The sequence below is a fragment of the Sugiyamaella lignohabitans genome, chromosome B (genome assembly GCF_001640025.1).
Source record: "Sugiyamaella lignohabitans strain CBS 10342 chromosome B, complete sequence".
NCBI classification, from domain to species: Eukaryota; Fungi; Ascomycota; class Dipodascomycetes; order Dipodascales; family Trichomonascaceae; genus Sugiyamaella; species Sugiyamaella lignohabitans.
Window position 1 is genome coordinate 2,794,140 of NC_031674.1, and position 12,537 is coordinate 2,806,676.

The 12,537-nt window shown below is 41.4% G+C and overlaps 7 protein-coding genes across 7 annotated transcripts; 3 read left to right on the top strand and 4 right to left on the bottom strand.

Annotated features, from left to right (window-relative positions):
- Nucleotides 1-1,699: 1,699 nt before the first annotated feature.
- PTR2 (Ptr2p) lies at nucleotides 1,700-3,454 on the top strand (the record flags this gene model as incomplete). Its single annotated transcript, XM_018879896.1, has 1 exon — nucleotides 1,700-3,454. The coding sequence occupies one exon, from the start codon at nucleotides 1,700-1,702 to the stop codon at nucleotides 3,452-3,454; it is 1,755 nt and encodes a 584-aa protein (XP_018737769.1).
- On the bottom strand, nucleotides 2,687-3,010 carry AWJ20_2920 (uncharacterized protein; the record flags this gene model as incomplete). Its single annotated transcript, XM_018879898.1, has 1 exon — nucleotides 2,687-3,010. One exon carries the CDS (start codon nucleotides 3,008-3,010, stop codon nucleotides 2,687-2,689), a length of 324 nt encoding a protein of 107 aa, XP_018737770.1.
- A 353-nt stretch (nucleotides 3,455-3,807) lies between the features above and the next one.
- On the bottom strand, nucleotides 3,808-4,374 carry LOC1 (Loc1p; the record flags this gene model as incomplete). Its single annotated transcript, XM_018879899.1, has 1 exon — nucleotides 3,808-4,374. The coding sequence occupies one exon, from the start codon at nucleotides 4,372-4,374 to the stop codon at nucleotides 3,808-3,810; it is 567 nt and encodes a 188-aa protein (XP_018737771.1).
- A 643-nt stretch (nucleotides 4,375-5,017) lies between these two features.
- On the top strand, nucleotides 5,018-5,500 carry AWJ20_2922 (phosphoglycerate mutase; the record flags this gene model as incomplete). The annotated part of the gene is made up of 1 exon (XM_018879900.1): nucleotides 5,018-5,500. One exon carries the CDS (start codon nucleotides 5,018-5,020, stop codon nucleotides 5,498-5,500), a length of 483 nt encoding a protein of 160 aa, XP_018737772.1.
- A 2,559-nt stretch (nucleotides 5,501-8,059) lies between these two features.
- RAD23 (Rad23p) lies at nucleotides 8,060-9,019 on the top strand (the record flags this gene model as incomplete). Its single annotated transcript, XM_018879901.1, has 1 exon — nucleotides 8,060-9,019. One exon carries the CDS (start codon nucleotides 8,060-8,062, stop codon nucleotides 9,017-9,019), a length of 960 nt encoding a protein of 319 aa, XP_018737773.1.
- A 141-nt stretch (nucleotides 9,020-9,160) lies between these two features.
- AWJ20_2924 (uncharacterized protein) lies at nucleotides 9,161-9,802 on the bottom strand (the record flags this gene model as incomplete). Its single annotated transcript, XM_018879902.1, has 1 exon — nucleotides 9,161-9,802. The coding sequence occupies one exon, from the start codon at nucleotides 9,800-9,802 to the stop codon at nucleotides 9,161-9,163; it is 642 nt and encodes a 213-aa protein (XP_018737774.1).
- Nucleotides 9,803-10,402: 600 nt separating this feature from the next.
- On the bottom strand, nucleotides 10,403-12,409 carry SYO1 (Syo1p; the record flags this gene model as incomplete). Its single annotated transcript, XM_018879903.1, has 1 exon — nucleotides 10,403-12,409. One exon carries the CDS (start codon nucleotides 12,407-12,409, stop codon nucleotides 10,403-10,405), a length of 2,007 nt encoding a protein of 668 aa, XP_018737775.1.
- Nucleotides 12,410-12,537: the final 128 nt, after the last annotated feature.

The window sequence follows — 12,537 nt, forward strand, 5'->3', positions numbered from 1 at the left end:
TTTTTCCGGTGGTGGCCTATTGTTTCCGATTCTCTCCTCGTTGCAAATTTTCATCTCTGCAGCATCGGCTCACTAGCTGCAAATAGCATAGAGTGTGCAGGACGGTTATATCTGCACCGAAATGGGATGGAAGCGCCTAAAAGGAGATGAGTTTATGCAAGTCTAATTTATGGTCAAAAAATTTCTCTCTAGGTACACGGAGATGAGTGCCATAGTGTTCCGTATGACCGTCCAGTCCCAAACTTATAAGAAAAAATTTTCATTTTGATGCTATATTGCAATGCCAATGGATTAGCTTATTCGATTTTGTCTTAGGTAGCTTTTATAACAACAATAAATCACCTTGTGTGAGAAAATTGGCAGGATGGCTCGTAGAATAGTTCGTAGTCTGCTGAGGCGTTCTCCCATTCATGCAGTTACCATCGCTTGAAGTTTCTTTTCTCTATATCCAGCATCTTACCTATTTAGGCTAGATGTCCGGTAATAATCTACAGTAACATTCCCCTTTACGGAGCGCGTCCAATTTACCAGCTCACACTGCAGACAGCCTCGATGCAATCCCCCCTTGTGGGTACTGTAGCAGCGGGTATGACCCCTGCCGGTGGCTGTCCACCGCCTCTTTCCATTGATTTCGGCGATGGGATTCCAGCACTTCTTTCTGCCTACGGTGATAGGCTGGGTCACCACCGCCACTCCGTTTAACCGGCGGGCTTTACTCTCCGGATATATTCATTTTTTTGTGATAGAGGCAGGGTGCACGGCAGAACGCCTGTTAGAGAGCGGGCCAGGAACAACAATAATTGTTACAGAGTCACGTCATTTCAAGCTCTCTCGGCCATTGTTGTTACATTTTATTGTTAGTCATAATACAAATTAGAGGCTGAGGCAGAGCATGAGCATTGGCCTAGCTGTTGGTTTTGTGGCGTAAGTTTCTGGCCCCGCCTGTGTCTGCAATCCTCAGCAGGCTCGTTACCCATCCTGCAAATACCGTCCCTGTCTCCCTTTTACGTCTGATTTCTTTACAGTATGCAGTACCCTCTCCCGCCATCCTCCACACCACCTCCACAACCCAACAGTTGATACGACTAATGAGCAAATCAATAGCTTTCAATAAGCAGGGTCAATTGAATTTAACTTTTCAACGAAATTTAATCGATTTTTCCTTGCAACCCCACAATTCCCCTCCAGATCTCGAAAACCTTAAAAAGCTTGGAATATGGACCCCGAGTGTCGAACTCTGAAATAAATTCCCGCCTAACCATCCCAACTACCTCTGTAGCGTTATTTGCACTGCTTTGCAGATGAAATACAGCTCTATACAGCAGATGCTCATCCCGATGTCGCTTGAAGTGAGTTCCTCAGTCTCGTCGATCATGCCATGTACTAAAACTGCCTAATTGCTTTTTCTGATTAATCTATTTGCTTTTTTTTCTCCCGCTAGTGATAGCTTGCTTTTCCTAATCAAAACTTGTCGAGTATCGGTTTTTTTTTTTTTTTGTATTTTCTTCTTTTAATATCAGGCAGAAACCAGATTTGGTCATATTTACTTCCCACTCAGATTCTAGATAAATATCCCTGCTCATCCAGTGAAACTTGCTTGTATTTTTTATCTTGCTGTGTTCATTGTGCTTTTATTTTATAATTCTTATTATCAAAGAGTTATAGAATACTAAGAATACAACAACAAATAAAAGACATAATGGCTTCTGTTGACCGTATTGAATCTCGTGACTCCGTTGAGTTGGCCAAGGAGAACATCGAAAGAGAAATTGCCAACCAAGACTACATTGAGGATGACTCCAATTTACCAGGACCATCCCCTACTGAGGAGGAGCTCACCACCCTTCGTAAAATTGCCGACACTCTGCCCACCTCTGCATGGCTTGTAGCTGTCGTTGAATTGTGTGAGCGTTTCACTTACTATGGTGTTTCTGGAGTTTTTCAAAACTATATGCAAATTCCTCTTGACAGTAAGAGACAAAATGGTGCTCTTGGCTTGGGTCAATCAAAGGCCACTGCTCTATCATATTTCTTCCAATTCTGGTGTTATGTTACTCCTATTCTTGGTGCTGTCATTGCTGATAAGTGGCTCGGAAAGTACAAGACCATCTGCGTCTTTGCTGGTATCTACATCATTGGTACTTTGGTTCTTTTCGTTACTTCTCTCCCCACTGCTCTTGAACACGGTGCTGGTCTCGGTGGTTTGATTGCTGCTATGATTATTATTGGTTTGGGAACTGGTGGTATCAAGTCGAATGTTTCTCCTCTTATTGCTGATCAATACACCATTACTAAGCCCTATATCAAGACCCTTAAAAATGGTGAAAGAGTTGTTGTTGACCCTGCTCTTACTGTACAATCTGTTTTCATGATCTTCTATTTCTGTATCAACCTTGGTTCTTTGTCTGCTATTGCCACCACTGAGATGGAGAAGAACATCAACTTCTGGGCTGCTTACTTGTTGCCTTTCTGCTTCTTCTTCGTTGGTATCGCTGCTCTTATCATCGGTAGAAACAAGTATATTAAGAGACCCGCTATGGGATCTGTTATTCCTGATGCATTCAAGATTATCATGATTGGTGCCACTAACGGCTTCAACCTTGACAAGGCCAAGCCCTCTGTCCGTAACGCTGATGGTCAATCTGAGGTTCAATGGAGCGATTTGTTTGTTGATGAGGTTCGTCGTTCAGTCTATGCCTGTAAGGTCTTCCTTTTCTACCCCGTTTACTGGGTTGTATATGGACAAATGATCAACAACTTTGTTTCCCAAGCTGATCAAATGGAACTTCATGGACTCCCCAACGATATCATGCAAAACATTGATCCCATTGCCATTATGGTCTTCATCCCTATCATGGAGAGAATTGTATACCCCGCTTTGAGAAAGATTGGTATCCAATGTAAGCCCATCACTAGAATCTTCTGGGGATTCGTCTTTGCTTCTCTCTCTATGGCCTACTCTGCTATTGTCCAACACCTTATCTACAGTGCTGGTCCTTGTTATGACCATCCATTAAACTGTCCTGCTTCAATGGATGGTGTCATTCCCAACAAAGTGCACGTTGCTATTCAAACTCCCGCCTACTTCTTCATTGCTATTTCTGAAATCATGGCCTCCATCACTGGTCTTGAGTACGCTTATACTAAGGCTCCTGCTAACATGAAGTCGTTCATCATGTCCCTCTTCTTGCTTACCAATGCTTTGGGTGCCGCCATCGGTATGGCTTTGTCTTCAACTGCTGTTGATCCTAAGCTTGTTTGGATGTTCACTGGTTTGGCCATTGCTACTCTTATCAGTGGTTTCATCTTCTGGTTCCTATTCAGATCTTACAACCAACTTGAAGAAGAACTCAATGTTATCGATGCTGATTATGCTGCCGAAATGAATGCTGAGATTAAGCACAACATGCATGCTCATGGTAACGATAACGATGCTGAAAAGCAAAATGCATAAATCTAGAACTCATGAAAATTCTGTTTTGATTTACATATATAATGATCTTTTACCCTTTTGTTGTTTGGTTCGTTCCTTCCATCTTCTATAACTAATATAACGACGTGCATATGATTTTTTTGAGTGCTTCCAGCCTAGTCAATGGGTAACCACTTCCTCAAGTATAGTAAATCAGTTGAAACACAGTAGAAAAAGCTTAGAAAAACGAGCAACATCGAAGCCGTTGCCCACAGAAGCAAGTGTGTCCAGGCCTAGGGATATTGTTAAGAAATTTCAACTTGTTCTTGGAGATAAATAATCATGACAATAAATTAAACATTACGGACTTCGTAAAAAATGCTACATAAATTATTTTAAGCAAAACTGACCTTTTTCTGACCTAATGGCTCCTTCTCTGCCTCAGGCTTTTTAGTATCCTTTCTCTTTCTCTTCTTCAGCTCGCTCTTCTTTTTAGTCAATTTCTCTTCCTTTTCTTGCTCTTTTAATTCCATTTCCTTTCTTTTGGTCTCTCTGATCTCCTCTAGCTGTCTAGCCTTCTCTAATTTGGATGCATTCTTAGAGTCCAGCTGTTCATTAACTGTATGCAAAATCCTCAACATCGCATTTTTGTCGGCGAACACCTTGCCCTTTTTTCCACGAGGCTTCTTGATACCCTCAGGGTCAATGGATTTGTTAAGCTTAGGTATTCCCAGCTCCTTCTCAGTGTAGACTCTCTGTTTTTTGACCTTCTTTGCCTTTGCTAGAAGTGCAAGTTGTGTAGATTTCTTGCTAATTTTCGCTTTTGGGCCCCTAGGTGAATCTTTAGAGTTCTCATAATTGCTCGATTTCACCGTAAGCAAATTCTTTGCCTGTGAGTCCGACTTGACTTCTTGTTCAATGGAACGTTTCCCGTTAACCGTCACTTTTTTTTTATAAGCCATGGTTAATACCTGATATCTTCTCTCAGTTTTCTCTCAGTTTTAACAGAAATGAAGATGGAAGGGTCTACCAAGGTTCGAGATTGCAAAAAAAATTAATTTAAGCCGTACAATGGTATGCAGACCAAGTACATAATGCAGGTTAATCAGTTTGCCGATCACTCTCAGCAGCAGAATCTTGAGAGAGAAATCCTACTAATCCTCAAGCCAGAGGTATGTGAAAACTTGAAATATCTACCAATCTCTAGCCCTTAACACCTAATGGATGATCAAGTAGGAAGATTTTTCACTTGAAGTTCTTGATATGAAATCAGTCAAAGACACTTGAATAATATTTCCGACCAACACAAACCCAGAATGCAATATTTGAGTATGAGCGGTTGTACTCAAGTTAGTGCTGCAATCATTTGACTCATTCCCTCATCTGTTATTATTTCACAAATGAAACGAGTAGGGTCAAAGAACCAGTCTGATTTGACTGGACGGATGACTATTTAGGAAGACGTTCCGCAGATATGGAACTCCTTACCCTTATCGGGTTTGAGTCAAAGAAGTAGCTGCATGTCCCCTAAGCACTATAAAACGTGAAAAAGCTGCTAGGACAGACTGACAGTCTTATCACACGCCCTTTTTAAATCAGGATTCAATGACTGTCGACGATTTACAGATAATTCTTGTCCGCCATGGGCAAACGGACTGTAATAAACAACACATCTTACAGGGCCATTTAGATTCACCTCTTAATGAAATCGGTCAACTTCAAGCATCTGCAGCTGGAAAAAGACTTGACGAAGACGGGGTTGTCCTCGATGCTGTTTGGTCAAGCGATCTTACGAGATGCAAGGAAACAACCAGACTAATCTTGGCACAAAATGAGACACATAGCAAATTGGAAATTGTATTCCAGCAAGAACTAAGAGAAAGAGCAATGGGTGAGATCGAAGGCATGTCAATCACAGACGCCCGAGAGAAGGCATTGAGGGAAGGCAAAACTTTCCATGACTACGGTGAACCCAAACAGGTATCGGTACGAAGACTCAATGCTGCTTTTGATAAAATTGTTGATGAAAGTATTGCCAAGCAGCACAAAACAGTTTTAGTTGTATCACATGGTGGTGAGTATATCTAAGTGCAGGTTGACATCCACTTCAATTATTAACAGTTTTCTAGGCGTTATTGCAGGTTTCTGCAATCACATAATTCGCGAAGAAGGGTACACATTCTCAGAAAATGTCAAAGTAGAGGATATTAAAGTTCCACACAATGCCTCGTTCACGATTTTAAAGGTAAACAGATTGACGAAAACGGGAATTATTGAAAGCTTCGGTGATAAATCTCATTTATCAGGCAGTCTCACTAGTGTGGTTAACCAGAAAGCATTGTAAACTTTAATTCATAGCGGTATTTGTGTTGGACTCGTGTAGAGCGTTGAACCGTTTTTCGTATTTTAGAGTATTGTAATTGATATCAAGCATAGAGTATCAGGTTTTATTTTTTTGTTGTGGATATTCAGTTTAATTGAACTTAATCGGGGTGACGTGAAGTTAGTTTTCCCCAGTTTCACTGCTTTGTGGCACTACTGATAACGGTGATTTCGGCTGAACTAATACCCTTCAATACAATCATCAACTGCTTGACTGCTGCAATATTTAGAGTATCGGAAGCAGTATACTGATCATGATGCTCTTCAATTGCGGCGAATGGGGTTCATGTCTGGAATATCTGATAACATTTTAGATTTTTTTGACAAAGGCGGGATAACCCAACTTAAAATCAACAACAAATATCACCATGGCGGCTACTCAAATCTCTGGATCGTCAATGATCTTGTGTATATAAGAAGGTCGAAGTTTCCTAACAGTTTTCGCAATTTAACACTAGTTATTCTAGTCTAACACTTTTAAGGTATACCGGAAAGGAACAGCCAGCGAGAATTGGCATATGGTACACTGCTAATGGTCTTGGAATCGCAGCCGGTGGTTTATTTGGCTATGAAATTTACCATCTACATGGCCATTCTCAGTCACAGTCTTGGAGAAATGAGTTCTTAATCGTAGGTGGACTCTGAACTATATGGAGTGTCGTGGTAGTTTTCCTCCCGGATAGTCCAGTAAGAGCGAAGCATTTCACAGGCCGTGTGAAACGGATCATAATTCATAGATTAAGAGAGAAGCAAGCGGGTATTGAAATCAAAGTATTTAAATGGAACCAGGTGAAGGAGACGTTTCTTGACATCAAAACGTACGCATTTTTTGTCATTAGCCTAGTTGGAAACGTTCCTAATGGGGGATTGCCCAATTTTGGCAGTATAATTATTCAAGGCTTCGGATTTTCAACACTAGTTACCACACTGATTCATATTCCATACGGTGTCGTTATCTTTTAATTCTTCTCGCGGTGTTCTTAAATAATTTAAGAGCTAACCGTCGGGTACTTACGATATTATTATTCCTCGTGCCTGACGTCGCCGGAACTTTTGGTCCGTATTTCGTCCCCCAAAATCAAAGAGTGGCCAGGCTTATATGCTATTATCTGACAGGACCGTATAATACAGGATTCGTAATCATCTTTCATTGAGCACTGCTAATACTGCTGGACATACAAAGAAGGTCATGACAAAATGCTATGGGATACTGTGTTGGAAACATTGTCGGATCGTTTCTATACAAGGCAGATCAGGCATCGAGTTATCCTTTAGGAATGGATTCTCTTATATTTATCCTTCTATTTGAGTTGGTGCTTGCTTCTCTGCTCGGTCTCTACCTGTGGAGGCAGAATAGAATTCGTGAGAAACAATACCCCATTCAGCAAGTCGATGAACACACTGCATTTTTGGATTTAACTGATAAAGAAAATCTTAATTTTAAATATATATACTATGCATAGCAAGATCAATAGATTCATATCTTTAATACCGATGTTCCATCGAAGTAATTGCTAGCAGGGCTTTAAAGATGCCTAAAAGCATGGTCTAGGTTGCAATCTCGCCATCCAGATGATCTGGGCTCAGGGGTAAGTGATCGCCAGATTATGTATATGTACAATCGGGGATCACATATCCCTGCTGCTTTGCTGCCAGACACAAGCCTCACAGAATCACATAAGATGCACATATTGATTATGGCTGGCGTTTTTTTTCTTAGAGATTCGCAGTAGGGTTTGATGCTGCTAAGTCATCTACATCTATCTCAACTAGCATATCACGTTTACAGTACATTTTGTCAGCCTGATCAAAACAGAGATTCTCCTAGCTTGCAAAGTCAATTTCACTGCAATTTGACTTGATTTGTATTGTTATAGGTGGAAATTGAGCTTTATACGGCACGCACAAAATGAAGCTGTCTCTACGAGATTTGAAGCAACAAAAATGGACTGTTGAAGTTGAACCCACTGATACTGTAAGATTGCACAGTTGTTTTTAAACAATCGGAAAGCTAACGTAAATAAACAGGTTCTTTCATTAAAAGAGAAAAATGGTGAATTAAAAGGATGGGAAGTTGCTCAACAGAGACTGATTTTCTCTGGTAAGTGTAGTAACAGCTTGCTTGGCCTCATAGGTTTACCGTCGAGAGTTGATGCCTGATTATGGTTGTTTATGTTATCCTAACAATTTCTAGGCAAGGTTCTCCAGGATGATAAGACGATAGAATCCTACAATATCAGAGAGGAGAAAGACTTCATTGTTTGTATGGTAAGCAAGGCCAGACCGACGAGCAGTGCATCATCATCCGCTGCAGCCACCCCTGCCCCCGCTACACCAGCTTCCAAATCATCAACTTCCGCGCCATTAGCTCCAGTTCGTGCAGTTTCTAGCGCCTCTGCAGATGTGAATGTAACAGCCACACCCACTCCTCCTACGTCAGCTGCTAGTGCCGACAGCTCCCGCTTCAATGACCCTTCGGCCTTTGCTACCGGATCCGCTCGTGAGACTGCTATCCAAAACATGACGGAAATGGGATATCCTCGTGAACAGGTTGAAGCTGCTTTGAGAGCGGCTTATAATAACCCTGATAGAGCTGTTGAGTATCTCCTAACGGGCATTCCTGAAACTCTGCAACAGCAACAAAGTCAGCAAGAGCAACAACAGCAACATCATGCTGTTGAAACAGAGTCAGAACCTGATTCTGCTGCTAACACCGAAGAAGTTAACTTATTTGAAGCAGCTGCTAATGCTGCTGCTTCGAGAGGTGGTGCTGCCCATGATGATGTTCACTCTAGCCCTGTTTCCAACTCAGCAGCTTCCGGGAATGAACCTGTAGACTTGAGCTTTTTACGTGACAATCCTCAATTTCAAGAGATTAGAGACCTTATCCGTCAACAGCCTCAAATGATTGAGCCTATTCTACAGCAGGTTGTCGCCAGCAACCCACAACTCGCTCAGCTCATCTCCCAAAATCCTGAAGGCTTTTTACGGATTCTGCGAGGCGATGGCCTTGATGGAGATGATGACGATTTATATGATGATGAAGGGGAGGGTGCTGGATCTGTTCGTATTGAACTTACTCAGGAAGAGAATGCTGCTATTGAAAGGCTGACCGAGCTTGGCTTTGATAGGTCACTTGCTATTGAGGCATACCTTGCTTGCGATAAGAATGAGGAAATTGCAGCTAACTACCTCTTTGAACATGGTAATGATGGTTTAGAGTAATTTGTCTAACTAAATTGTTCACTTCTGTAGTAATTTACCACTCCCGCCAGTAGCTGGGGCACTGCCCCAGACTCCAATGGCAACTCGCTCTGAAACAGCATTGTATAGATCATATTAAAGCAAATTATGTCCTATCTTGTATCAATGATTGATACGATCGACTTCCTCATCAAAACGTCTGAAACTGGGATAACCTTCAAATAAATTGGAAACAATCCACAACGCACTTGTTCCACACGGTACTCTGTATTTAATTAGGCGAGGTCTCAAGATAGTCACAATTTCAATTATGTGAAACACTATTAGCCCAACAAGAACTTTTGGAGCATTGCGTCCAAGGAAAGAAGCCAGTCTAGGACTCAATCGGGCTATATAGGGTACAATTCTGGCCGGAAAAAATGTTAACAGAATGTACAGAGGGACAGCAGAACCTGGGACAAGGTCTGTAAGAGTGAGATGAGGTGGAACATATCGAGTAACTTGATACGCTGAATAGCCCAAGCTGCCAGCAGCCTCTTTTGCAAGCAGAATAAGACTATGACGAGCATCGTTATATGACGATAAAGGTGGAGAGATAGGAAGCGTGGTCGTTTGAGCAGCTCCGCCACTCTTTTTATATGTTAATTCCATCGAGGTCAGTGAAATAGCTGTCATTGCTACATCGTCCTTGGATCGATTTAATTTGATCCCCTTGAAATATTCTAGATAATCAAACAGCCGGAACTTTTGATCGTTCATATGCTTAATTATCCTTTTTCTGACAACGGCTTCGGCTTCAGGCATTGTATCTTATATTCTCACTGACGGTTTTGTTTTTATTCAATGGTCAATTGGTTCAATTATACGGTTTAAATGGTTTCCTTGCTACCACTTTTATACTTGAGTCGAGATCGCCTATCTGGAACGAAATGTTGGGCCACTGTGATGGAAAGCCATATGCACCCCAGTTGGACTCTTCCGCTGCATATGGCATATGCATTTTAGCCTCGGCAGCATATCAAACCAGTCAGTTGTGGGTGAATTTAGACACTATTCTTTTTCCCAAGCCTACGAAATGAGGACTAAACAGAATAGGCCATAATTCTTTGGTTGGTGGTACTAATCCTTTTTAAGTTTTCGCATTGTCATCTGATCAAGCTGAAAAGTTCGGGTATATGAGGACCGGATCGGAAAAGTTCGTAGTCTGTGGGTTCAGCTTCTATTAGCTACAGTTACCATCCGGTTATGGAAGTTCATAGGAAATGGTGAATAATTATCATATACGCCCCTCATACAATTTTTGAATATTAGGCTATTCGCTTCTACAGGCAAATTCAGGGGTACGCATATTTAATGCATGCAAGACTTCATGAATTAATTCATATAAATATATGTACAGTGATTCTATAATCGCTCTTTTACTTTGTAATCAATAAATCGTGTAAGATTCAAAGCGGCCTCATCTCCAATAGCTCTGAGCTCAGGGTCTTTCTTCCTATCAATACGCTTGGCTGCTTGGCGAACCTGGGGCAAAGCTTGTTTCAGTTTATCAACCCAGTTTGCATCTACAAACACAGGTTCATCATAATCATAGCTAGCATCTCCAAACAAGTCGAAAATCGCATTGATAGTTTCAAACAATAAGGGAGCGGGAGTGCTTAATGGAGTCTTAATGATCTCAGAGAAAAATGCAGAAACCTCGGAGGTAACACCATGTCGCGATTGTACCTTACCAAGGACGGTAAACAAGACAACAACACGTGTCGCAAGTTCCAAATACTCATCTTCCGGGGTAGATGGCTTTAGGTCAATACACATCTTGGAAATAGTTGATACCAAGGAATGGTTGTTTATCTCAACAGGTACTTGACCCTTGAATGCAGTAGCCACAGCTCCCAGCACACCGACACAACCTATTACAATTTCAACTTCAGATGCATTCAGATAGGTTTCAGTAGCAAGATTGGACCATAGTTGCTCTGCATGTGTCTTCCACTCGTTGTTGTTCATAGGAATCTTGCTTTGTAGCGTCCAACATACGTTATTGAGAGCAGCCATACTTCTTGAGCACAGCTCGGGAATGCTTAAATACCTGACACAAAGAGGTACAACCTTTTCATTAAGAAAAAAAACAGAAGAGTCAGCTACAGAGTCAGACTCTCGACCATCAATTTCAATATCATCAAACTGACCCAAGTCTTCCTCTGGTTTAGCATTTTGTGAAATGCTTTGTTCGAAGTAAGCTTCATCTGAGATGTCTTCATCCATACCATCTGACTCACCAAGTTCAAGCTGCGACAAGTCTTTTTCGGTATATATAATCGAAGGGTCAACCTCCATAGTTTCAGCGATAGCGGTAATCAACTCTATAGCAACTTGAATAGCATTAATAGATGATCTGGCTGCAACCGCATTTTTAGAAGACTCGTTCAATTGAGAAGGCTCAGTATTTTCAACCACAGGCCTTAGGTGATCTCGCACACTAGTAATATCGATAGGTGAAATAATGTTTATCAATGAAGATAATATATCACCCACCTCCTGATCATTAGAGTTAGAGGTAGGCGTTGGCAGTTTCTTCTGATTTTTTTGCTTTGACAATGTTACCTTACTCTCAACGTAGGCGTTATACTTGAATCCGTTGGCATAAACTTTAGAAACTTTCGATTCGGAGTTTTTAATGATTTCTTCAATCAAGTCGCGATTGAATTGGTTGATAAAATTCGAGTTCGACTCGGATAATACATACACTAACTCTAGCAAAGAGTCAATTAAGGAGCTTGGCACTTTGACAGGCTTGGTTTTGGGTCCACTCACTGTTACTGACAAAACAAGAGCCAGCTTTTCACTGACAAATTTTCCAAGTTGGGATAACCTTTTATCTACAGCTTCGAAGATCTCCTCATCAGCACTTGCAATGGAGGCTACGAGTCCAATGACGTTTTCAAAGTATTCGTAGGCCAGATTCCTTTGCTCGCCAATCATCTGAACTATTGCTTCTGTACCATTTAGTAGGGTGTCAATCTTTGCCAGGCTTGCCTCAATTGCAGTCAAAATGTCTTGTCGGTATAAGAAAATGGCTACATCATATCCCTCCTCAGCAACTAAATTTCTTAGGAGACCGTAAGCCTCAGCAACAATTTCTTCGGAGTTGTCCGTTAAAGATTGGCTCATAATTGTTTGGACTAATTTCTCTTTTAACAAGAGAGATCTTAACTTAGGATCCTCGCACATGGAAATTATTGCTGAAACAGCCATGGCTCGGTCACTTGTAGACGGATAACTAAGCTTGGCTATCAAAGGCATGATCTTCTCTTGCCTTAAACGCTCATCTTTTTGGTCGTTTTTAGAAATGGGGCCTGCCGCCTTGCGGGCGAGCGAGGACTTCTTGGATCTTTTAGCTTTAGCCATCTTTGGGCTTACTCAAGATATATTGACTGGAAATTTCAGGTTGATCTTCAGTACTTCAATAAATATTTTCGGTGGTCCTGATAGATGTTAGGGTTTATGCAACCTGCGATGTCCCACGAAATGTCGAT